This window comes from Mastacembelus armatus, chromosome 6 (genome assembly GCF_900324485.2).
Source record: "Mastacembelus armatus chromosome 6, fMasArm1.2, whole genome shotgun sequence".
Taxonomy (NCBI): Eukaryota; Metazoa; Chordata; class Actinopteri; order Synbranchiformes; family Mastacembelidae; genus Mastacembelus; species Mastacembelus armatus.
The window spans coordinates 1,940,997-1,966,691 of NC_046638.1; the positions used below are offsets into that span (position 1 = coordinate 1,940,997).

The window sequence follows — 25,695 nt, forward strand, 5'->3', positions numbered from 1 at the left end:
TCACCTGATAATCATGGGAGTTGTAGTTACGTGGTTTGGCCACTAGGGACACTGAGTGAGTCTGAGTCTGAGTCTGAGTCTGAGTCTGAGTCTGAGTGTCACATACAGGAAAGAATAAAGACACTTTCAGTGCAGGAAAATGAAAGAAGCAGGAAAATCAGTTGTGGTGTGTTTATTTGATTCTTCTGTAAAACATGTTGACACATTATTTCTCCACATCCATCATCACATGGAAAATAAACCTGAAGACATCAAAGTATTTTGCATTAATCGTCATCAGCCACCACCTTTTCAAAATAAAACTCAGAGAAGGAAGAGGTTAAATTTGGGGGTTTTCTTGTGCCCTGTTCCCCATCAGACCTCTTTCAGCAGGAGGCCATAAGGACGGATGGCTCTTTCTACCAGCTCTTCCTCTTTTTCATCTGATGCATCTCTGGGGACAGGAACCAGCCAGTACTTGTCGTAAAGACATTTCTCTCTGTGCTCAGGGTTGATACGATTCTGCAGAATCACTTTGTACGTCTTGCCCGTCTTCTGGGAGGTGAATGATTTGGCAAATACGTTGACGTCAGAGAGGTCTGGGGTGGAATAAACCCCATGACCAAACGCTGCTCGTAGGCCCGGCTGTTCAATACAAACATGAATTAGAGTTTAACTAATCAGCACCAACCCAATCATTTACATTTTACGTCTCAATAGAAGAAGATTGAACCACATTTTCTTGTTTTTTCAAAGTTTTAGCTTTGTTTGTTCCTGTCCTGACCTTTTCCCCATCAGACCTCTTTCAGCAGGAGGCCATAAGGACGGATGGCTCTTTCTACCAGCTCCTCCTCTTTTTCATCTGATGCGTCTCTGGGGACACGAACCAGCCAGTACTTGTCGTAAAGACATTTCTCTCTGTGCTCAGGGTTGATACGATTCTGCAGAATCACATTGTACGTCTTGCCCGTCTTCTGGGACTTGAACGATTTGGCATACCAGCCAGCCACAGAGAGGTCTGGGGTGGAATAAACCCCATGACCATACGCTGCTCGTTGGCCCGGCTGTTAAATACAAACATGAATTAGAGTTTAACTAATCAGCACCAACCCAATCATTTACATTTTACACGTCTCACTGGAGGAAACTTTTAGAGGAAACACATTTTCTTGTTTCTTGTTGAAAACAATACACTTAACATCAGTGTCCTAATAATTCAAATGAGACTGAACCTCGTAGCGCCTTTTGATGATTCCTTCAGCTCCTCCCTGTGAGGTCCCATGGTAGGACACAGGCCACTCTCCTTCCACAGACTGGGTGCTACGGTTTGTGTTTCCCAACCAGGTGTTTTCACCATATTGATCCAGGACCTGGAATAAATCATAAAAGTCTTAAGAATCATAACATCAAACCTGAGTTATATAATATGACTGGGACTTAGCAAATGTAACTGCAGCATCTGGATGATGAGAAAAGTTCAATTAAAGCTAATTCACCTTGAGGCCCAGACGGTACCACCCACATGGACGTTCATACGTCTCTCCACCTCTGGAATATGTCTGAGAGTCTTTCACATTGGTGAAATCAAAGTGGTACATGGGGTCAAAGAACTCATCTTCATCAATGATGTAAAGCTTCCCAGGTAGTTCTTCATATATGTCTTTCTCTAAAAGAAAACTGGACGCTGTTTGCCGTAATTTATAGTTGAAAGGCCTATGAAACTTGAAGGGCATATGAAACTTCTTTTTCCTACGCGGTTGTACATGGTCCTTTGCCTGCCCTCCACTCTGGATACCTTGGAAGACTGGTCCTGACTTCAAACTGTGTAAACAGAACAACAGATGCAGTGATGTCGAACATGTTAGTTTCTTCATGTCACTCTGCACATATGAGATGATATAAGCACCTTTCTGCTGTGAAACTTTGAGTCTGGGTCAAGGATCAGGGACATAAAAGTCAAACTTTACCATGTTCAGAAATAATATTCAACATACATGTTAAAAATAACATTAGCAGTAAATTACCATGATGCTTCTCCAGTCAGGACTGTATGGACCAAGGTCCTGATGTTCAGCTGCTCTGGTTCACCATAATTCCAAGCTCCCTTTACACCAGCTTGTTGTTCAGCAGCCTGTTTCTGAACAGACGTTACTGTGGCATTGCAGAGTGCGCTCAAAGCTTCTAGTGCAACATCTCTGTCGACCATCTTGATGCTGTTTGTCTCACAGCTCTGGTGTTCTGCTTCCTTCTTCTTCCTTGATGTGGATTTAATGGCCACGGCAGAACTTGAATCATATTGATGGCTCCTCCTCAGAACGGGGGGTTGAGACTCAGAGGGACTCTCCAAGTGAAAGAGAAACAGAAAAGGCTTAAGAATGACTCTAGTTCTCAGTTGCACAAGGACTTTTGCTACTTCAAGCAGATTTTAATGTGGATCATTTTGTACTTTTATTGCAATAACGTTTTCAATGCAGGTCTTTAACTTTAGTATTTCTCCTTTTACTGCAGTAAAGGACATGAGGACTTCTTCCTCCTCTGGATGGTTTTATATTGAACGTCGCTTTGCAGGTCAGTGAAGTTTAGGAAATACAGTTCCAGAGTCTGTGTAGAGCTCTAATGCTGATGTTCAACAGGCGTCTGGGATTTAAAGGTGCAGTGTGTAAAATGTCAAAGATTCAGCAACATCTGGTGCTGAGTTTATGTTGAACATTTGGAGTGACACACTAACTGTTTATCCACAGCACCTTTCTGTCAGCAAGAAGTGGTGCACAAATACACGCAGTATTTAAAGGGTATTATAAGATGTATTGTAGATAGTGTGTACAATAAATACACAGAGTGCACAGAGTGTAGCTCCAGGTCACCAGGGCTGCTGCCACATGACTGCAGCTATGATTCATTAGGAGGAAAAAAAAAAACACATTCATTGTTTTCATGACTTCGCTGCTTTGGCCTCAGTGATATTTTTACTGCATTGGTGGAAGTTTCACAATGGGGTCATTTACAGGAGCAGCTGTACACGTTCCTCTTTGCTTGACCGACTGTGTATCCTGGAACTGAGAAGCTCTTATGCAGAACACAAGTGACCTCATGCTTCCTGCTGCAGTAGAGGAGATTGCTTACTGATGGTGATGGCTCACAGGCAGAGGTTTATGATGAATCTTCCACCAAGAAACTCACATTCCTCAAGTATATATCATTTTAAAACACTTCCAACTACCCATATCTCCCCTTGTGTAAGAGTTCTACATTTACACTGCAAACACTACGTCCTCCTGTTTGAGTCGTGTATCCAGCTGTTTTAGGGAATGACTGAGCCATTCTGAGAAAATGAACATCACAGACCCAGCCTGCAGGTTAGATGGAGAATTTAACACTGACCTGCCGTAGTGCATGACAGAGTCATAGTCATAGGGAGTCCCCTGGTTCAGAGTGTCGATCTTCCTAAAGTTGTGTTCCTGACCTGCAGGAGTGGAAGAAGTTCACTTAAATAAAGAGCAGTATCACAGGGGAGATGCATAAGTTTCCATTATGAAGAATGTCCAGTTCACAGTGTGTTACATTGGATATGTATTATTAATATATGTAAATAACCTTTTTAATAAGGTCAAAGTGCAGATAAATTACCTGTTATTGTAAATTTCACAACATATTTCTCATATTTGAGCTTAGAAAAATCTTGTAATATGATTTTAGAAACCCCTAAGGTGGACTATACCATTTCTTAGTTGAACGTCATACCTGCCTCACTCCCATCATTGCAGTGGCTCCACTATGAAAACCACTGCAGGTAATGGAAGGAGCCAGTTGTCTAATGAACTTTACTTTAACTTCAGATCCACAAGCTACAAAACCAAAGTACAGAAGCTTGTTTCTTTTTTTGGTGGCAGCTGGAAACTGTATTATGAAATACAGACCACAGATGAACTCTGAATCCACATCATAGTTTCACATTTTCTACTTTTAGCTAAGGTGACCTGATTCTGCATCATCCTCAGTGAGTCTTGGCCCAGGAGCTGGAGGTTTTGATGCTGTGGACTGTGTCAGAAATGGACAGGAAAGAATAAATCTGTCTGCTGTACGTCTGACACAAGCCTTGATGTTGATAGAAAATAAAATATGATCCCATTTGATACATTCCCTGAAAACATGAAGGAGATAAACTGAAAATATCCTCCATCTGTTCTGGACTTTACAGATGATGTTGGACCTAAAGGATCAAATTCTGGTAATAAAAAGCCTTTTCCCTGTTTGTGATTCTCAGGAAAATGTGGTCACAGTTTTCCAGCTACTGTGATTCACTGTGATGAAGGTAGTTTGGCTCAGGTGAGTCACCTGATAATTATCTGAGTTGTAGTTACGTGGTTTGGCCACTAGGGACACTGAGTGAGTCTGAGTCTGAGTCTGAGTCTGAGTGTCACATACAGGAAAGAATAAAGACACTTTCAGTGCAGGAAAATGAAAGAAGCAGGAAAATCAGTTGTGGTGTGTTTATTTGATTCTTCTGTAAAACATGTTGACACATTATTTCTCCACATCCATCATCACATGGAAAATAAACCTGAACACATCAAAGTATTTTGCATTAATCGTCATCAGCCACCACCTTTTCAAAATAAAACTCAGAGAAGGAAGAGGTTAAATTTGGGGGTTTTCTTGTGCCCTGTTCCCCATCAGACCTCTTTCAGCAGGAGGCCATAAGGACGGATGGCTCTTTCTACCAGCTCCTCCTCTTTTTCATCTGATGCGTCTCTGGGGACAGGAACCAGCCAGTACTTGTCGTAAAGACATTTCTCTCTGTGCTCAGGGTTGATACGATTCTGCAGAATCACTTTGTACGTCTTGCCCGTCTTCTGGGAGGTGAATGATTTGGCAAATACGTTGACGTCAGAGAGGTCTGGGGTGGAATAAACCCCATGACCAAACGCTGCTCGTAGGCCCGGCTGTTCAATACAAACATGAATTAGAGTTTAACTAATCAGCACCAACCCAATCATTTACATTTTACGTCTCAATAGAAGAAGATTGAACCACATTTTCTTGTTTTTTCAAAGTTTTAGCTTTGTTTGTTCCTGTCCTGACCTTTTCCCCATCAGACCTCTTTCAGCAGGAGGCCATAAGGACGGATGGCTCTTTCTACCAGCTCCTCCTCTTTTTCATCTGATGCGTCTCTGGGGACACGAACCAGCCAGTACTTGTCGTAAAGACATTTCTCTCTGTGCTCAGGGTTGATACGATTCTGCAGAATCACATTGTACGTCTTGCCCGTCTTCTGGGACTTGAACGATTTGGCATACCAGCCAGCCACAGAGAGGTCTGGGGTGGAATAAACCCCATGACCATACGCTGCTCGTTGGCCCGGCTGTTAAATACAAACATGAATTAGAGTTTAATTAATCAGCACCAACCCAATCATTTACATTTTACACGTCTCACTGGAGGAAACTTTTAGAGGAAACACATTTTCTTGTTTTTTCAATTCTCCAGTTCTTGACACTTTCCTTTGTGGTGGTTCATAAAAACTAGAACTGGCCTGGGGTCAGTCAGGACATGCTCTGTTTACTCACTTTAAATCTACAACTGCACTGTCACTTTAAAAGCCAGGTTTTCTATTTATTCCAGTCCATCTGAAAACAATACACTTAACATCAGTGTCCTAATAATTCAAATGAGACTGAACCTTGTAGTGGCCTTTGATGATTCCTTCAGCTCCTCCCTGTGAGGTCCCATGGTAGGACACAGGCCACTCTCCTTCCACAGACTGGGTGCTACGGTTTGTGTTTCCCAACCAGGTGTTTTCACCATATTGATCCAGGACCTGGAATAAATCATAAAAGTCTTAAGAATCATAACATCAAACCTGAGTTATATAATATGACTGGGACTTAGCAAATGTAACTGCAGCATCTGGATGATGAGAAAAGTTCAATTAAAGCCAATTCACCTTGAGGCCCAGACGGTACCACCCACATGGACGTTCATACGTCTCTCCACCTCTGGAATATATCTGAGAGTCTATCACATTGGTGAAATCATGATCATATCTGGGCTCAAAGAATTCATCTTCATCAATGACGTAAAGCTTTCCTGTTTCATCAACAGCTGTGTCTATGGACAGTTGCAAAAGGCAAATGGGGCTTGGGAATGGATAGTGCTCTCTCTCTGGCCGCACACGACGTTTTTTCCTACGCGGTTGTACATGGTCCTTTGCCTGCCCTCCACTCTGGATACCTTGGAAGACTGGTCCTGACGTCAAACTGTGTAAACAGAACAACAGATGCAGTGATGTCGAACATGTTAGTTTCTTCATGTCACTCTGCACATATGAGATGATATAAGCACCTTTCTGCTGTGAAGCTTTGAGTCTGGGTCAAGGATCAGGGACATAAAAGTCAAACTTCACCATGTTCAGAAATAATATTCAACATACATGTTAAAAATAACATTAGCAGTAAATTACCTGGATGCTTCTCCAACCAGGACTGTATGGACCAAGGTCCTGATGTCCAGCTGCTCTGGTTCACCATAATTCCAAGCTCCCTTTACACCAGCTTGTTGTTCAGCAGCCTGTTTCTGAACAGACGTTACTGTGGCATTGCAGAGTGCGCTCAAAGCTTCTAGTGCAACATCTCTGTCGACCATCTTGATGCTGTTTGTCTCACAGCTCTGGTGTTCTGCTTCCTTCTTCTTCCTTGATGTGGATTTAATGGCCACGGCAGAACTTGAATCATATTGATGGCTCCTCCTCAGAACGGGGGGTTGAGACTCAGAGGGACTCTCCAAGTGAAAGAGAAACAGAAAAGGCTTAAGAATGACTCTAGTTCTCAGTTGCACAAGGACTTTTGCTACTTCAAGCAGATTTTAATGTGGATCATTTTGTACTTTTATTGCAATAACGTTTTCAATGCAGGTCTTTAACTTTAGTATTTCTCCTTTTACTGCAGTAAAGGACATGAGGACTTCTTCCTCCTCTGGATGGTTTTATATTGAACGTCGCTTTGCAGGTCAGTGAAGTTTAGGAAATACAGTTCCAGAGTCTGTGTAGAGCTCTAATGCTGATGTTCAACAGGCGTCTGGGATTTAAAGGTGCAGTGTGTAAAATGTCAAAGATTCAGCAACATCTGGTGCTGAGTTTATGTTGAACATTTGGAGTGACACACTAACTGTTTATCCACAGCACCTTTCTGTCAGCAAGAAGTGGTGCACAAATACACGCAGTATTTAAAGGGTATTATAAGATGTATTGTAGATAGTGTGTACAATAAATACACAGAGTGCACAGAGTGTAGCTCCAGGTCACCAGGGCTGCTGCCACATGACTGCAGCTATGATTCATTAGGAGGAAAAAAAAAAACACATTCATTGTTTTCATGACTTCGCTGCTTTGGCCTCAGTGATATTTTTACTGCATTGGTGGAAGTTTCACAATGGGATCATTTACAGGAGCAGCTGTACACGTTCCTCTTTGCTTGACCGACTGTGTATCCTGGAACTGAGAAGCTCTTATGCAGAACACAAGTGACCTCATGCTTCCTGCTGCAGTAGAGGAGATTGCTTACTGATGGTGATGGCTCACAGGCAGAGGTTTATGATGAATCTTCCACCAAGAAACTCACATTCCTCAAGTATATATCATTTTAAAACACTTCCAACTACCCATATCTCCCCTTGTGTAAGAGTTCTACATTTACACTGCAAACACTACGTCCTCCTGTTTGAGTCGTGTATCCAGCTGTTTTAGGGAATGACTGAGCCATTCTGAGAAAATGAACATCACAGACCCAGCCTGCAGGTTAGATGGAGAATTTAACACTGACCTGCCGTAGTGCATGACAGAGTCATAGTCATAGGGAGTCCCCTGGTTCAGAGTGTCGATCTTCCTAAAGTTGTGTTCCTGACCTGCAGGAGTGGAAGAAGTTCACTTAAATAAAGAGCAGTATCACAGTGGAAATGCATAAGTTTCCATTATGAAGAATGTCCAGTTCACAGTGTGTTACATTGGATATGTATTATTAATATATGTAAATAACCTTTTTAATAAGGTCAAAGTGCAGATAAATTACCTGTTATTGTAAATTTCACAACATATTTCTCATATTTGAGCTTAGAAAAATCTTGTAATATGATTTTAGAAACCCCTAAGGTGGACTATACCATTTCTTAGTTGAACGTCATACCTGCCTCACTCCCATCATTGCAGTGGCTCCACTATGAAAACCACTGCAGGTAATGGAAGGAGCCAGTTGTCTAATGAACTTTACTTTAACTTCAGATCCACAAGCTACAAAACCAAAGTACAGAAGCTTGTTTCTTTTTTTGGTGGCAGCTGGAAACTGTATTATGAAATACAGACCACAGATGAACTCTGAATCCACATCATAGTTTCACATTTTCTACTTTTAGCTAAGGTGACCTGATTCTGCATCATCCTCAGTGAGTCTTGGCCCAGGAGCTGGAGGTTTTGATGCTGTGGACTGTGTCAGAAATGGACAGGAAAGAATAAATCTGTCTGCTGTACGTCTGACACAAGCCTTGATGTTGATAGAAAATAAAATATGATCCCATTTGATACATTCCCTGAAAACATGAAGGAGATAAACTGAAAATATCCTCCATCTGTTCTGGACTTTACAGATGATGTTGGACCTAAAGGATCAAATTCTGGTAATAAAAAGCCTTTTCCCTGTTTGTGATTCTCAGGAAAATGTGGTCACAGTTTTCCAGCTACTGTGATTCACTGTGATGAAGGTAGTTTGGCTCAGGTGAGTCACCTGATAATTATCTGAGTTGTAGTTACGTGGTTTGGCCACTAGGGACACTGAGTGAGTCTGAGTCTGAGTCTGAGTCTGAGTCTGAGTCTGAGTCTGAGTCTGAGTCTGAGTGTCACATACAGGAAAGAATAAAGACACTTTCAGTGCAGGAAAATGAAAGAAGCAGGAAAATCAGTTGTGGTGTGTTTATTTGATTCTTCTGTAAAACATGTTGACACATTATTTCTCCACATCCATCATCACATGGAAAATAAACCTGAAGACATCAAAGTATTTTGCATTAATCATCATCAGCCACCACCTTTTCAAAATAAAACTCAGAGAAGGAAGAGGTTAAATTTGGGGGTTTTCTTGTGCCCTGTTCCCCATCAGACCTCTTTCAGCAGGAGGCCATAAGGACGGATGGCTCTTTCTACCAGCTCCTCCTCTTTTTCATCTGATGCATCTCTGGGGACAGGAACCAGCCAGTACTTGTCGTAAAGACATTTCTCTCTGTGCTCAGGGTTGATACGATTCTGCAGAATCACTTTGTACGTCTTGCCCGTCTTCTGGGAGGTGAATGATTTGGCAAATACGTTGACGTCAGAGAGGTCTGGGGTGGAATAAACTCCATGACCAAACGCTGCTCGTAGGCCCGGCTGTTCAATACAAACATGAATTAGAGTTTAACTAATCAGCACCAACCCAATCATTTACATTTTACGTCTCAATAGAAGAAGATTGAACCACATTTTCTTGTTTTTTCAATTCTCCAGTTCTTGACACTTTCCTTTGTGGTGGTTCATAAAAACTAGAACTGGCCTGGGGTCAGTCAGGACATGCTCTGTTTACTCACTTTAAATCTACAACTGCACTGTCACTTTAAAAGCCAGGTTTTCTATTTATTCCAGTCCATCTGAAAACAATACACTTAACATCAGTGTCCTAATAATTCAAATGAGACTGAACCTCGTAGCGCCTTTTGATGATTCCTTCAGCTCCTCCCTGTGAGGTCCCATGGTAGGACACAGGCCACTCTCCTGCCACAGACTGGGTGCTACGGTTTGTGTTTCCCAACCAGGTGTTTTCACCATATTGATCCAGGACCTGGAATAAATCATAAAAGTCTTAAGAATCATAACATCAAACCTGAGTTATATAATATGACTGGGACTTAGCAAATGTAACTGCAGCATCTGGATGATGAGAAAAGTTCAATTAAAGCCAATTCACCTTGAGGCCCAGACGGTACCACCCACATGGACGTTCATACGTCTCTCCACCTCTGGAATATGTCTGAGAGTCTTTCACATTGGTGAAATCAAAGTGGTACATGGGGTCAAAGAACTCATCTTCATCAATGATGTAAAGCTTCCCAGGTAGTTCTTCATATATGTCTTTCTCTAAAAGAAAACTGGACGCTGTTTGCCGTAATTTATAGTTGAAAGGCCTATGAAACTTGAAGGGCATATGAAACTTCTTTTTCCTACGCGGTTGTACATGGTCCTTTGCCTGCCCTCCACTCTGGATACCTTGGAAGACTGGTCCTGACTTCAAACTGTGTAAACAGAACAACAGATGCAGTGATGTCGAACATGTTAGTTTCTTCATGTCACTCTGCACATATGAGATGATATAAGCACCTTTCTGCTGTGAAACTTTGAGTCTGGGTCAAGGATCAGGGACATAAAAGTCAAACTTTACCATGTTCAGAAATAATATTCAACATACATGTTAAAAATAACATTAGCAGTAAATTACCATGATGCTTCTCCAGTCAGGACTGTATGGACCAAGGTCCTGATGTTCAGCTGCTCTGGTTCACCATAATTCCAAGCTCCCTTTACACCAGCTTGTTGTTCAGCAGCCTGTTTCTGAACAGACGTTACTGTGGCATTGCAGAGTGCGCTCAAAGCTTCTAGTGCAACATCTCTGTCGACCATCTTGATGCTGTTTGTCTCACAGTTCTGGTGTTCTGCTTCCTTCTTCTTCCTTGATGTGGATTTAATGGCCACGGCAGAACTTGAATCATATTGATGGCTCCTCCTCAGAACGGGGGGTTGAGACTCAGAGGGACTCTCCAAGTGAAGGAGAAACAGAAAAAAAAAACATTAAATGTGGGGCTCACAGACGTGTTGATTCCCAGAATTAAGAATATCCACAGCAAATGGGACAAATGACTTTTTAAAAACCACCTTAGGTGCCAATGGGACCCTGTAGCGCTTCCCAGGACATCAAACTGACTGTGGAGAGGATGAGAACAATACTTTTGGCTTTACTCAGTATCCTCTCTCTGTACAGCTTGTTCAATTGTTTTTGGGGCTTCCCAACAATCTTAGAGGCCACTGAATTTATTCTGTACAGCTTTTTTTTGACTTGCAGGTCAGGTGGTCATACCATGCAAGAAAGTGAAATGTTAGAACACTCTCAATAATTAATTTGTAGACCACCACCAGAATGTCTAAGTCTGCCAAGCTTCCTCAGGAGATACAGCCGCTGAGAGCAATTTTTGAATACATACTCAGGTATACAGGCCGGCCAGCTCGGGAGTCAAACCAGCGTCACCTGCGTATATGGACGGGCACGTTACCGCTACGTCACCCTTGTTTTGGCTACATTTATTTGAAGCTGGCTTGTGTTACTTTGGAGAGCCTTGGTGTGGTCTACACAGACCCCCCCGGCCGAAGGCTTGTTTTGATGCCATATCGTCACCGTATTTAAATAATTTGAAATATGTATCATTTAACTTATATTCATTAGTGGAGAGACTAAACAGTACAGACGATAAAACACAACCCTGTGGGCGCCGTGACTTCCTCATAAGTGTTGCCCCTGGCATACATCCTCTGTGGAAACCCAGTTCCAGGAGAGGAACTATGATCCTCAGAATTAACCCCGAGTTAATGTTGAGTCTCTTCAAGAGGATGTGTGTTTTCATAGAATTAAAACCCTTGCATATGACTTCAAATGTGTAAGGTGTTTAGTAACTGTCTTAAATAGAGTCAGCAGTGTGTCATAAGTGCCTCTTTTGCTTTCGTAGGCAAATTGTAGTGGGTATCACATGGTGAGAGGTCCTGACCTACTGTGGAGGTCAGGTGGTTGGCTAAAACTCGCTCCACAGTTTTACACAGTACAGAGGTAACTGAAATAGGCCTAAAGTCATTGAGCATATTCGCACCAAGTTATTTTGGCAATGGTCTGATTATTGTGAACTTCCAAGACTTGGGCACCTTGTTTGCGTCTACGAGGAGTTGAAACAGTCTTGTAAGGACCTCTTTTAGTTGGTAAGCACAGTCTTTCAGAAGCCGGGCCTTTTGGCCATCTGGGTCTGTGGCCTTATGTGGCTGAACCTTGAGAAGGCTTTCCAGAGCCTCATTATCATTTATCATAATTGATGACACTGGTGGTAGATTGCTGCAGAGCTCAATGCGGTACTGTCATCTGTGGTATCAAATCTACAATAAAAATTGTTCAACTCATTGATAAAACTCATACCATTTCCAGAAATTTCCATTCCCACTGTCAGGTTTCGGAGGGGTTATTAAAATTAGGACCAATGATTCACCCACTCTGGTACTCAGGTTCAAACGGAAACTTTATTCAAAACAGAAATCAAGGAAAACTAGAACATGAAAACAGGAAACTAGGGGACATGTGCACATAACCAAAGGGACAAGACAACATGAGTGAAAGGGGACAAGACATGAGGGTCTGGGTCACACACACATTTGGGGACACATCAGACTACAAAGGAACAAGTCTGAAAGGCACGAAGGTCTGGGTCACTCACGCATTTGGGGACACACCAGATTATGAGGGAAAACATGAACACGGGGAACAAGGCATGAAGGTCTGGGTCACACACACACACACACTAGGGGACACACAGACCACAGAGAAACAGAGACATGAAACAGGGGACTAAACAGGAACACAGGACATGGTGAGTGAACCGGGAAAACACATACACAAAGAACAAACAGCTACTTAACTTAGTTTAATTGAAACGGGGCAGTCCAAGAACAAAAATCCAAAAGAGGAAAAGCAAAGTGAGCTTGAAGCGAGGTAACAAAAACAAGGTAAGATCAGGTAGACAAAGCAGTGGTCAAAACGAGGCATCCAGTCAGGGCTGTACTCAGAGGGCTGTACTCAGAGGGCTGCAGTCAGATAACCTGGCATCTGGCTGTGGCTGAGGAGGGGTATATAACTTCAAAGAACAAAGCAAGACACAGGTGAAAGAAATCAAATAATCAGGTCAAAGTAACGGGAACAAGACAGAACAAAACCAAATCCTAAATGATCCTTCAAAATAAAAGCACAAAACAGGAAAATCAAAATACAGATCCTGACATCAACTGTCAACTCTGCTTTTTTTCCCTACCCATTAGCATATTTAACCCAACCCATGACTGACAAACATTACCAGTTACTTTCTATTTTATTTTTATAGTCACTTTTGGCCTTACTAATTTTCCCCTTTAATTCCTTCCTTTTTTCCTCTAACTGTTCTGTATCACCAGAAAGAAAAGCTGCCCTTCTTTCAATGAGGCAGCTTTTAAGTTCTTCTGACATCCAGGATTTGTTAAGGAATGTTTTCACAATTTTCATAATTCTGTGAGGCCATGAACTCACCTGTGTGCTCTAACAGCAGGGTTAGAAAGAAGAATGGTGGCACCCCAGGACCTCATGTAGCATCAGCAAACATACAGCTCAGTAACAGGTTTCAACCACTGTCTGAACTAAATCTGATAGAGCAAGAAATGTCTGCTGTGCCTGAAAACCACAAAAAGCAGTAACTTTAAAAACAGGAGCCATGGAGCCAGTCAGAGAAACAGAGACAAAGAATCTGTGACAAATGTGAAGGACAGAGATATCTTTCTGCTTGGAGACGGTGCTATCAGTGACATAAACAACAGCAGAATTATTACATGCAGCTACCCAAGTGCCATGGTCACTGATATAGCAGCTCTCCTCCCCCAGATCATCTCAAAACACCATGGAGTCAAACAGCTGATCATCCTGCATGTGGGTGCAGTGGACACCAGAAAGGGAGAATCAGAGGTTTTAAAACAGGACGTCTCTAAATTATTAGAGCAACTTGACAAACTGAAAATCCAGTCATTTGTCAGTGGACCTCTCCCAAACATCGACAGGAGGATTAATAAATTCAGCCGGCTGCTTGCATTGAACACATGGCTGTCCAAGGCCTGTGAGATAAGAGGAGTGCACTTCATTGATAACCTCAACCTGTTTTGGCAACGCGGCGACCTGTTCAAGGGAAAGGGCCCATATCTGAGCAGGAGTGGAGTGAGACGGCTAACGGATAACCTCCTCCACTCTCTGAGACACCACACTGGGTCTGGATGGCCGTCTGAACAGCCAAAGGCTCCTCTGAGAGAAGAGAGGAGTGAAGTAAACACTCACACCACACCAGCAACGGACCCCTCATCAGCCAAGGATCCCCCCTCAACAACACCTTCAATGGTGCCCCCTCCACTGCCCTGGGCCCCCCCCAGCTGCATCCGCATCCTCTGCAGACTCATCACTGACCATCCCATCCCCGGCTTCACCAATGGGATTTCCAAATCATTTGGAAACCTTGGTGAAATCAAGAATCAAAGAGAAAGTGTCATCAGTCACCTCGAGTCTCTGTCTCTAAAATTTAAAAATCAAGTTAGAAATCTAGGGGTAATCATGGACTCAGACTTGAATTTCAACAGCCACATTAAATCAATAACATCATCAGCATTTTACCATCTCAAAAACATTGCCAGAATCAAAGGCAGCATGTCTAAACCAGACTTGGAGAGACTCATCCATGCTTTTATCTCTAGCAGGTTAGATTACTGTAATGGCCTGTTCACGGGGCTCTCAAAAAGAGCTGTAAGGCAGCTGCAGTACATTCAGAACGCTGATGTTCAGGTCCTGACTAGAACCAGGAAGTACAACCACATTACTCCTGTTCTCAGATATCTGCACTGGCTTCCTGTCTCTCAGAGAATAGACTTCAAAACAGCACTGCTTGTGTATAAGTATAAGTCTCTTCATGGCTCAGCACCACGTTACATCTCTGACATGCTGATGTCATATGAACCATCTCGGACTCTGAGACCATCAGGGACAGGCCTTCTGCTCGTGCACAGAGTCAATACTAAACAGGGAGAAGCAGCGTTTCAATTATATGCAGCTAAAACCTGGAATAGTCTCCTGATGATGTTAGACAAGCCTCATCTCTGGCAATGTTTAAGTCCAAGCTAAAAACCTTTCTTTTTAGTGTGGCATATAACATATGACCAGACTAGCCCTGACAGTGTTTTATCCAAACCGATCTATCTGCACTCAGTTTCTTCTAATATTAATTTTTAACTTTTTATTATTATTTATTTTTTCTTTTTTAAAACTGTCTTGTCACTACTTTTGTCCAGTTGGGGGAGACAATCAGACTCACGGTCAGTACTCTAAGTTGATTAGGTTGGGAACCTTCGATTTAAAGCCAATTGGGTCAGGGACTCAGGGGTTAGGAACCCAGGTGCTTTAGTGTTATCCTTAGAATACGGGTCTAAACAGCTGTAGACTTAAATAAGGGGTTTGGAACCTCCAGCTGTAGTCTACTCGATCCTAGACGTAAGAGTCCGGGACTCAGGAATGTCTCCGCAGATTGTTGAGGTACTTTTAGTCCATCAGGGATGGGACAAACTGAAAGCAGGGGACCCACAAATATGGGTCAGCGTGGTCCGATAGTCGACATCATAAGGGGCAAATATGGTGACAAAGCGATGTCATGCCTGTTTATTTTTTATTCTTGCTTATGTATTTTTAACCTGTCTTTTATTTCTGTAAAGCACTTTGAATTACTCTGTGTATGAATTGTGCTGTATAAATAAACTTGCCTTGCCTTTCAGGAGCCGCGTTGGTTTGATGAATAATTCTGACCAACAGCAAATATTTCCCCAGTTCATTTCTGCTAAAAACTGTATTTTCTAGTGTCCAGGGAGCAGAGAGCAAACTACTCTCACTGATACAGGATTGTTTCAGAGTCCTCTGGACCAACACACACACAAACACTGCAATGTCAGAACTGCAGCGAGTCCATGGACCAAGACCACGGACCCACCACAACCTCCCAAATCACTAGAAGTCAAACCTTGTTTGACAGCACAAACTGATGGGAATGAGCAATGAGGCTACAAAGAGACTTTGAGCTTCAGGACCAGAAACTTGCAGAAACTGTTGTTCTCCAGTTCGATCAGGTTGCTGCTGTGCTCCGACTGCTCCTCACTCAGCGCTCCAGGATCTGTGCTCTCTGATTGGTCAGGCTGTGACTAAATGGTCTGACACTTGACATTTAACTAAACATTTTGAGAAATCTGTTATTTAAAAATTTCCCTCAGACACCAGTAGAATAGTATAAATTATTACTGTTGTGTCTTTCTCTGTGCTACATGCATCTAGATAATGCTGATGTCAAGGTGGACTTTACTTTTTGACTGATCCTTCTTATTTGTTCCTACAAACCAGCATGTACAGTGTATTTGTATCTATGAGAGTGACAGGACGTCTTTTATTCTGAAAAACGTTCACATGCTTCAGATTGAAAACAAGTAACTGGAGCTGTGGCGAAAAGGAAGAGATGAGTCTGGGAAGATCTGCAGGACAAACACTTCAGGAGACAGCATGGCCAGCAGCTGAGAAACTAAAGAAAATTAAAGAGTATCTGTTTCCTTATAGGTCAGAGGAGCTTTCCTATTGGTCAGCAGCAGCAGCATAAAGCATCTCACCTGCAGCTGCTCTCTCTACTGGTCCAGGTGGAGTCGGGGGCCAGAGCAGGGTCAGAGGTGGAGAGCAGCTTGGTGGGCCGGGTCTGGTTGGTTGGCGAGGGGATGGTGGATGCCATTCTCCTCACTGGTGGGGGGAAGGGCAGAGGGGCGCAGAGCCTTCAACTGCAGCAGCTTGCAGTTACCAGCAGGGGGGGTCAGATGACCAGCAAGGAGAGGAGAGGTGATGCTCACAGGCAGAAGTTTATGATGAATCTCCCTCCAAGAAACACAAGTTCTGTAAGTACATAACATTTTAAAACACTTTCAACTACCTATATCTCCCCTCGTGTAAGGGTTATACATTTGTTTATCCTTTTCTCCATGTTTTATTATGTTTATCTTTTCTGTTGTGCTATGAAATATTCATAAACAGGTTTTAGAATCTATGATACTGTTTCCATTTCCATTCCATGTTAATAAGCCATGTTTGTGACATACATTCTCAATAAAATGTAAAAAGAAAAATAATTCTCTAGTTAGCTGCTTGCTAATCTGCCTGCAGACCAGCTTTGAGAGAAACAACTCAAACTGTGTTTTATCCTTCATCCCTTCTTTCCAGATGTTGCATGATAACAGAGATAAATGTCTTCGGCATTTCTCAACTCAAACCATCCTTCTTTATTTCAGCAGTTTGTCTTCAGACACAGTACGCTCTCATGATGAACAACCTGCACCTCCCAGCAGACTCCCGGATGCTACGATGCTAACAATGCTAATAACAACTCAATGTGCAAAAAGCATATGGAGACGAGTTAAGAGGTCAAAGATCAGCCGTCTGTGGCCCAGTGACAAATGTTTGGGGACACGCCTCCACAGCTGTCCAGTCGTGTTTCCACCACTTCAGGGGACATTACGATGACTTACTTTGATTTCCTAGAGCTTTAAGCTAACCTTAACCCTAATAACCTACAGCTAACCTAAACCCTAACCTTAAACCAAGCCATCACTTTAAAAGTTGATGATTGTTGATGATGATGTTTTGGGGTCTTGTTTTTTTTTTGTTGTCAAAAACATGTCAAGTCCGAGCAAGATGAATAATAGCAGAGTCTGGTTAAAGGGAAGCAGACAGAAACACTCCGCTGCTTTAAAATATATTCATACATTTAATATTCATGGGAGTCACACATCATTGTCTGCTAATTTAGATGGGGGCGAAGGAGGAGGAGGTTGGGGCGTCTCACCCATGACAGACACACAAAGAAGGCGACCGGTGTCAGAATAAGGACCGAGGATGTCTGTGTTTTCATCTCAAAGAGTGAAACAAGAGTTAAAAAATAAAATTAGAGGTGGAACCATAAATTAAAACTTTAAGACATTTGATATTTGTTAAATATTAGTAGAAAAATCTAGTTTAAATTCTATTGCTGTTCTTCATTTTCCAAATTGTCCATCAGCTCTTGATTAATTCGCCTGTTTCCAAGCCACTGGTTGTCTTAAGAAATGATGACGAACTGAATCCATCACTTTCAGCAGAAACCAAAAGTTAAAGACTAGTGTTTAAGGAGACTGATTCCTTCAGTATGCAGCCTGTTAAACAGGCCCACAGTGGTCTGAAAACCTGGTTACAGCTGCAAATCTATTCAGAATGACAGAAATTAAAAAACAAAGCTTTGTCAACACATGGCATCAAATAGTGATGTTCCTAAATTAGCTGAGGACACGGACTGAAATTAAAGGTTTTGGTTTAGGCAGTGAAACTACACATGGAGCTTCACTGTGGACTCAAACACCTCGTCTCTGGGACAGTCTGATGTTTGCCGTCACCATAAATGCACAACTGGAGCTGTTGTTCTGTTCATCAAATACTGACATGAGTGACTTCACACTGTTTTATGTTAAAAACCCTGTTCAATGTACAGAGCGTGAATGTTTGACGCCCTGGGAATAAGAACAGTTTTTAAAAAACACCATGTTTGGGTGAGTTGTTAAACTCTTGCAGCAGCCTGCAGACACACTCCAACACCTGCAGGTCCCTCCTTGGTTCACTTTTTAAAAAAAAAACGATCAGGGGATTTCTGATGCAATAGAACATAATTTATAACATGACCACTTCGCTTCACTCCACAGTATAGAAATAGGATTTGTCCACCGATTACATTTATGGACTGAACTCCTATTGGTGGGCAGTGTCTGATGTCTCCTGATGAATGAGGGTATTTATTTATAGTTAAATACACAGAGATAAGAACGTTACCTCTTGTCAAAGTATAGAGGTTTTAAATAGACACCCAGAGTGAGACAGAGTTTCACCAAGTATAAAAGTATAAGAAACTGTGAACTGTCTTTGTGAAATTACACAGGAAGGTTTGGTTTCTTTGCTTGGCATTGTGACAGGACAGTGTGTGTGTGTGTGTATGTGTGAGAGAGTGTGTTTTTAGACTGACCTACTTCCTCTGAAGTGCTGGCTGGATGTAAACACAGCGATGATAAAGCTCGTGTCACTTGGCTGACCTCACCCTGCAGTCAAAATGAAAACACATTCTCCTGCTGTCAGCTGGTCTGAATGTTTGCATTCTTGTGTTTGTGTTTTGAAGCTGCTTTCTGCAAAGTCTTTGTCCTGAAATGAACAACAATACCTGCAGGAAGATTCAGCTTCTGAAAGCAACACAGCTTTGGTTTATTCCAACTTCAGCATGGACAGATTACTGATCAGTCCTACCAGGTGTGACGTAAATAGTAATATTTCTTCATTACTGAGCTTATTTAACAGGAACACAATGATCACAAAGACACAAAATGACCACACAGAGACATTTAAAGGGCCTTTGTGTCTCTTACTGAGCGGCGGCTTTTACCAGTCCGTGCCTGAACGAGTTTTCTCTTATTGTGTCCATGGACTTTACTTCACTTGCATGTTGTCATGACTCTCTCTCTTAATATGACAACAAACTGGCCTCCATACACACTTACTTAGAAATAAATATCAAAGTAACAGCATTTTCACACCAAACACGAGAGGACACCAATGCAAAGCACAAAACAAAGAGCAGACTTTGCCACAGTGGAAACAATCACAATGTTGTTTATTTCACTAGTGGGGAAACTCATGGAGGAAACACAAAGAGGAACAGTGGCCATGGTGTTTAGGTTTGTTCAAAGGACGGTGTGCAGAGCAGCCAGCAGACTCTCACATCATGTGGTCCAACACTCGTAACCAGATTAACGTCCACATATAGACGCTCATCCATCACCCAGTCAGAGCTCTGGTTCTCTGGCTTCACTCCCAGACTGGAGGCTGGAGGTTACAGAGGGCGTTGGCCTGAGTGCTGCGTCCCGGCCTGACCCCGGTGTCTCTCTTTATTCTGGGGCAGCTTCAGCTGCCTGCAGTGCCTGGCTCTGCCTACCGTTAACATCCATCATCATCATCATCGCTATTTTTACAAGGGACCTGAGTCCATCGTGTCATCACAGTCATGACACACATACATTAAAGATATTTAAAATGTCACTAGGTCAAATTAAATATAAGGAACTAACTTCAAATCACACCTGCACTAGATCCATCTCTGGAAATAAACTATCATTTGTACCACCAAAGTATTCGATAAATATGTTTTGCATTATCACACTTGGGTGTCCCTTTTTTCCTTATATGTCCATATTTATATCAAAAAGTAAAAAGTAGAGTCACACCTTGATATGTTTGGTCCCTTACCCACAAGTTTCCTCCTGGGTGCTTTTTGGGAACGGTCTCATGGCCCACTTCATGATGTTTACTGAAATAAGTATGTTGAAAATACTTGTCCACATGCACAAAGATGTTGACAACGAATGAAACCGTTACTGCACCATGAGAGTATTTGGCAGCCGCAGCAGAAACGTCCATACAGATCCACTTCTGGGGAAACCCTTCATCTGCCGCCGGGGCTTCCAGGTCTTACCGCTGATGGCGTACTCCAGCGTCATGCTCCTGTTGAGAGTGAACACAGAGTCGCCCCTAACCACAGCCGTGAACAGAGAACCTCTGCTGTTGGCAAAGTGTCCGGGCAGGGACGACCACTGGTCCGAGCTCAGGTTGTAACAGTCCATCAGGCATCTCAGGAAGTCGTCTGAAGGCCCGTTCCTCATGACGTACAGGTTGTCTCTGTGGCCGACCATACAGTGGCCATAGCTCTGGTGCCTGATCAGCGTGGTAAGAAGCTGCCACTCATCTTTCCCTGAGACATACTCATAGATCTGTGTGGTCTCCATCGGCCTCCATAAACACACAAACACCCTGCCCATGGCCTTGGTGCATGCTATTCCTGCCGCTGGTTGAGGCAAGTGAGCAGCAAACCTCCACCTCCCAGTCTTCACGTCATATATTTCCACAGATGACATCACTGTTCGCTCATATTCTCCTCCGAAAGCATAAAGTCGACCGTCTCCACCCACGAGGCTGAGATTGTATCGCAGCTGTGCTGGACTGGCGATCCTGCTCCAGCTGTTGGTTTCCATGCTGTAGCAGAAAGAAGAGTCCACAACTTGTTTATGAACTCCACGAACTCCTCCAACGACATAGATCTTGTTGTCTAAAACGGTCACTCCAGCCATGGAGGTGCTGGCCTCCAGTGGAAGATCTGTCAATACTTTCCAAGTGTTATTAATTTCATCCAGGTAGCAGACCGTCCTGGAGGCGGCGTGTACAGTTTCATCCACACCACAGGTCACATGGGCCCCCACAGCCACAAAAACACTCTGGGACAGAGACTCCAGGTAAGAGACCAGCTCTGACGGTAAAGTTTTCCTGACCTCCACCTCCAGGTCAGTGTACGTGTCTCGGATAAACAGTGCAGCAGCATGATAAAGGTCCATGAGGCCAAAGGTCGCAGAGGTGTGATACATCAGCAAGCAGTTGTCAGAGTCAATGAGGTCAATGAGATGCTTTGTGAGTGCCGCCACCTGCAGGAAGGCAGCACATTCGATGGCTTCAACAATGCTGTCTGCATCCAGGAGGGGCATCTCACCTCGTAAAACCGCCAAGGTGATAAGGAAGCCTCGTGCACGCAGAGATTTGAGGTGGATTTCTTCCTGCCAACACTCCTTCATCCCTGAACGGTAAAGAGCTTGGAAGTAGTCACAGCTCTGAATCAGTAACTTCTTCTCCTCAGAGAAGTGCGTGTCGCCCACCACGACTCTTAATTTAGCAGGGACGAGATCAGAAGCACAACATGGCCGATGCCTCTCACTCTCTGCGCTGTCACAGCTGCTGCTGCCTTCAGACTCACTGCTCTGCCCTGACATTATGACTTTCTGACAGGAAGAAAACCCACACAAAAGCTGTAAGCGGGTCCAAAAGTCCTGAAGAGGAGCTGTGGCAACATGAAGCTGCTTCACTCTTCAGGCAGGATCAGCTCATTCACAGCTTTCAAAATAGAAGCAGCTAAACATAGAAGAGAGCAAATGACCTGAGTCACATTCATGTTGTGAACAGGAGAGCAACCATTGAATATGTAGTTATCTGTCGCCACAAAGCAAAACATATTGATCATATTTTCTGACTTACCTAAATGTGGCGTATGGGTAAAACTGATAATACCAAAAAAGTACACACACACACACACACACACACACACACACACACACACACACACACACACACACACACACACACACACACACACACACACACACACACACACACACACACACACACACACACACACACACACACACACACACACAACCAGATCGAAGAAGGCCGGTTAGGGGACAGCGCGTCCAGGCTTTCCTCGATGCGCGGTAAGGGAAAGGCATCCTTCCTTGTCTTACTATTAAGAAGGATGGTAGTCTATGCAAAAGCGCATTCTACCATCCTTCTTACGGACCAGGACGATGGGAGAAGCATAAGGACTGCTACTTTCCCTAATCACCTGCGCATCAAGGAGCTGGTTTATACAGTATGGGCTTTAACAGCCTCATATTCTGATGGAGGTATGCGCCGGTAGCACTGCCGAATAGGCACGTCCTCAAGCAGAGGAATCTCGTGAGTGACCAAATTGGTAAACCCCAGGTCACCCTCGTGCACAGCAAAAACATTGCTATACCTCTGCAACAGAGCCCTCACCTCGGCCTGTTCATCGCCATTCAATGCAGACAAGTCCACTGCCTCCACCCTATCCTGTACCGGCCCACCAGCTGTCTGCAACGACACCATGGCCGAGATGGTACTAATCTCTGTGACCCCTGCTGAAAAACTCACCACCTCCACCCTAATCAATGCTCCAAGATTGGTCCAAGGGTAGAGAAGGGCATCGGTCGTCCCCACATTAATCACCGGGATACGGACCCCACCCTTACCCACCTGCACAAGACGGGGAAACCAGCAGGCCCGCTGGCAAACCTGACTGAGGGGGCTCAAAAAGGACCACATGGCCAGTAAACTGTTCAGAACAAGTGCTGGCCACCAACTTCATCATGCCACCAGGTATCCGCATCGCTCGTGGACCCCGTTAAAATTACTCGTTTCTGAGCAGTCGCCTGATGGCATTTCTGTAAGGCCTCAACAACTGGGCCCGGCACCTGTGCAACAACAGGTGAGTCAAACAGACAGGGGCCATAGGCGCCAAAAAGCTCCTTATAGCACCGACAGATGACATTCATCCCCAAAATACCCGGCACTGAGGGACCAGTGCCAGGTGGATCTCTTACGACCAGTGTCCCACAATGTGGGATCTCCGTATCACAAAGCACCACATCTAACTCCAAATACCCCACATATGGGATTTCGAGCCCATTGGCTGCCCGCAACTGCAACCAATGGCAGGAATGGAGACGGTCAGGGCCCCAAGGTTCAAACTGTTCCCTAAAGAAATTTTCGGTAATGGTGGACACCATGGACCCGGTATCCACCAAACAAGGGACACGGACCCTGCCCATATCCACCTCAATGGTTGGGCACGACGCCATTAACCCCACAGCATCCCGTACCAGTGAGCCTAGAGTCTCCCGTTCTGAATTTTGGCTCCCCAGTTCAGAGGGCATCAGTTTCCCGAATGGGTAGCAACGTTAGCTGGTCCGGCCACCGAATTGGCCCGTACACGGGAGGAAACTTGTTCCCCACTGGCATAATGGCCGGGCTGGTTGCACCGGCGACAGATAACACTACTACTACGCGGTGGTCTACCATTCGGCCTTAAAGCCTGCAGAGAGGCTGCGTTCCCGATGAGGACCAGGGAGTCCCTCCCGCTACCATCTAAGGGCCTCAGCACGTACTTGGAGCAAAGTTGCAGTTGGATGGTCCCGAATAAATCCCTTTAGGTCTCTTCGAAGAGCACTGTCAATGACATGCTCAGTAAATTGATCACGGAGTACCGCAGCATTAGGAACACCATCCGTGCACACTGCTTAACCTGTTCCATTAAAGCCAGCGAGAACTCCTGTAGAGTTTCTTCTCCTTCTTGCCATCTGGAAAAAAATGCCTGTTGTAAGGTCACATATGGCTGAACACAGCCATAAAGTTCTCTTAGAATCACCAAAATCTGATCTGGGTTTTCTCGCTCTTCCACCGAGCGAAACTGTATTTCATTCTTTGCCTCACCTTCCAGGTGGTCAAACATAAAGAAAGCCTGGTCCACAGCAGAAAGATGTCGAGCCCGGATGTGTGCCTGTACTTCCTCAATCCATTCACCCAAAGCTAAACCTGACTTGCCATTAAATAAGGGGCATTTACGCTCCAGCGACATAACCAGCACATGTTCAGCAGCGGGAGTATGGGCGCCCAAGGAATGGGCTTGACTAATAGAGGTACCTGTAGCCTGGGAGACCCCACCAGAGCCTGCCTAAAATAAAATAACTATAACAAAACCAAAAACAAACAAGGCTCACGTCTCCACTTTATTGTCCAATCCTGCCAAGGACGCCAAGATGTGGCGTGTGGGTAAAATTAATAATACCAAAAAAGTATACATATTGTCATGACCCGGCAGTCGCAGTTGACGGCCAGGTGCATTATGGGTGTTGTTAAATGTTAGTTGTCGGTTAACACCGTGTTTATGTTCGACTATAGCTCTAGCTCCCTACTAGCTCCCTGCTAGCTAGGGATGGACACAAAAGAGAGAGACGTGATGCCCTAAGTACCAAACAGAAACTAGTTTTATTTTAATACAGTTATTTAAAACACAGTGGGCCTCTGGAATAAAATAAAACTAATGCTAAAATAACCCAAAACAATAATGCCTCAAAATATAGCGAGAGCAAGGATGATTAATAATCAAACACACCCGCACCAATAGGACACAGGGCACACAACGCAACAAACCATGCAAATAGGAAGAAAAGTTTAAAAAAAAAAAAAATCAACAAGAAAACAAAACAAAACCAACCAAACATTTAAATCACACCCACCAAACGAAAAAAACAAATCCGTATAAAAATAAAACAAACAACCACAAGCCCCTTTCCGTCGGGGGGAAAAGAGCTCTCCTTTGACGGAGGACTCCCGAGCACCCCGCCACAGCACACCGTGGAGCGGACCAAAAAAACCCAACCACGGCGTTCACAGTTCACAGAGTCCGATGGGCCGATTCTGTGGACAGTTACAGAGGGAACCAATGCCAAACAAAGCAACGGCCCCTTTTCCCAAACTGCAGCCTTCACTCCGGACTGCATTAAAGGCAACGCGCTCGCAGACAGCAAAAGGAGGAGAAAACGCCCACAGAGATCAGCGGCCAGTGTCCGCCGCCGCGCAGGATCTAAAACAAACAACCTTTTTTTTTAAGATCAGCCTTGGCATGAGGCCTAAAACTCCCAGCAGAACAATGGACCAACTTACCCCACGGGAGAAGTCCCAAAACTCACCGCGCCAGCCAAACTGGCACACCGAGACACACAAACGTGCTCCAAACAGGAAAAAATGGCCGAATACCAGACGCCACTACCGCTACACCTGTGCGAGCAGACCACCCCCTGAGCTCTATAATCTAGTTAACACCACCCACCAATCACATCGCAGGTACGGTGAACACCTACATGCCACATAAAGTCCCCTAACCATGATAGATCTGCACTGCAGGGAAATGTGATTCTCCCCCCCAACAGAAGAGAACTTAGTCTGTGCTGCTCAAACCAGTGGAAAACAACACTTCTACAGTTGATAATCCACAGACTTCACTCTGGGAATTTTATGTTTCGGGGGAATATCAGCTACTTCCTGACAGACTCTCAAAAAT

The 25,695-nt window shown here is 43.9% G+C and overlaps 4 protein-coding genes across 9 annotated transcripts; all 4 read right to left on the reverse strand.

The window, feature by feature from the left end:
• Positions 1-156: 156 nt before the first annotated feature.
• Positions 157-4,780, reverse strand: LOC113133583 (uncharacterized). The gene is made up of 7 exons (XM_026312492.1): positions 4,659-4,780; positions 3,361-3,442; positions 2,004-2,320; positions 1,476-1,800; positions 1,212-1,349; positions 764-1,043; positions 157-624 (listed from the first exon to the last, which is right to left on the reverse strand). The coding sequence occupies exons 3-6, from the start codon at positions 2,183-2,185 to the stop codon at positions 774-776; spliced, it is 915 nt and encodes a 304-aa protein (XP_026168277.1). The 5' UTR covers positions 2,186-2,320; positions 3,361-3,442; positions 4,659-4,780; the 3' UTR covers positions 157-624; positions 764-773.
• LOC113133584 (uncharacterized) lies at positions 4,456-6,655 on the reverse strand. Its single transcript, XM_026312493.2, has 4 exons — positions 6,440-6,655; positions 5,924-6,236; positions 5,660-5,797; positions 4,456-5,341 (listed from the first exon to the last, which is right to left on the reverse strand). The coding sequence occupies exons 1-4, from the start codon at positions 6,619-6,621 to the stop codon at positions 5,072-5,074; spliced, it is 903 nt and encodes a 300-aa protein (XP_026168278.1). The 5' UTR covers positions 6,622-6,655; the 3' UTR covers positions 4,456-5,071.
• Positions 6,634-25,408, reverse strand: LOC113133581 (uncharacterized). 6 transcript variants are annotated; one of them, XM_033325282.1, is made up of 9 exons: positions 25,299-25,393; positions 18,935-19,003; positions 16,508-16,763; positions 10,491-10,807; positions 9,963-10,287; positions 9,699-9,836; positions 9,125-9,388; positions 7,797-7,878; positions 6,634-6,756 (listed from the first exon to the last, which is right to left on the reverse strand). In XM_033325282.1, the coding sequence occupies exons 4-8, from the start codon at positions 10,670-10,672 to the stop codon at positions 7,843-7,845; spliced, it is 945 nt and encodes a 314-aa protein (XP_033181173.1). In that variant the 5' UTR covers positions 10,673-10,807; positions 16,508-16,763; positions 18,935-19,003; positions 25,299-25,393; the 3' UTR covers positions 6,634-6,756; positions 7,797-7,842. The 6 variants fall into 6 exon arrangements, with proteins under 6 accessions (XP_033181173.1, XP_033181172.1, XP_033181174.1 ...); XM_033325281.1 differs by having other exon boundaries at positions 16,508-16,781; XM_033325283.1 differs by having other exon boundaries at positions 16,508-16,759; positions 18,931-19,003.
• Positions 19,015-21,892, reverse strand: kbtbd13b (kelch repeat and BTB domain containing 13b). The gene has a single exon (XM_026312487.1). It carries the CDS (start codon positions 21,767-21,769, stop codon positions 20,327-20,329), a length of 1,443 nt encoding a protein of 480 aa, XP_026168272.1. The 5' UTR covers positions 21,770-21,892; the 3' UTR covers positions 19,015-20,326.
• Positions 25,409-25,695: the final 287 nt, after the last annotated feature.

Excerpts from the sequence above, each read along its gene's own strand:
- kbtbd13b (XM_026312487.1), bottom strand. The coding sequence starts at position 21,769 with ATGTCAGGGCAGAGCAGTGAGTCTGAAGGCAGCAGCAGCTGTGACAGC.
- LOC113133581 (XM_026312489.2), bottom strand. The coding sequence starts at position 10,672 with ATGGTCGACAGAGATGTTGCACTAGAAGCTTTGAGCGCACTCTGCAAT. Across the intron at positions 10,288-10,490 it reads CTGACTGGAGAAGCATCATG|TTTGAAGTCAGGACCAGTCT; the intron begins GTAATTTACTGC and ends CTGTTTACACAG. Across the intron at positions 9,389-9,698 it reads TCATCAAAAGGCGCTACGAG|CCGGGCCTACGAGCAGCGTT; the intron begins GTTCAGTCTCAT and ends TGTATTGAACAG.
- LOC113133583 (XM_026312492.1), bottom strand. The coding sequence starts at position 2,185 with ATGGTCGACAGAGATGTTGCACTAGAAGCTTTGAGCGCACTCTGCAAT. Across the intron at positions 1,801-2,003 it reads CTGACTGGAGAAGCATCATG|TTTGAAGTCAGGACCAGTCT; the intron begins GTAATTTACTGC and ends CTGTTTACACAG. Across the intron at positions 1,350-1,475 it reads GGTACCGTCTGGGCCTCAAG|GTCCTGGATCAATATGGTGA; the intron begins GTGAATTAGCTT and ends GATTTATTCCAG.
- LOC113133584 (XM_026312493.2), bottom strand. The coding sequence starts at position 6,621 with ATGGTCGACAGAGATGTTGCACTAGAAGCTTTGAGCGCACTCTGCAAT. Across the intron at positions 6,237-6,439 it reads CTGGTTGGAGAAGCATCCAG|TTTGACGTCAGGACCAGTCT; the intron begins GTAATTTACTGC and ends CTGTTTACACAG. Across the intron at positions 5,342-5,659 it reads TCATCAAAGGCCACTACAAG|CCGGGCCAACGAGCAGCGTA; the intron begins GTTCAGTCTCAT and ends TGTATTTAACAG.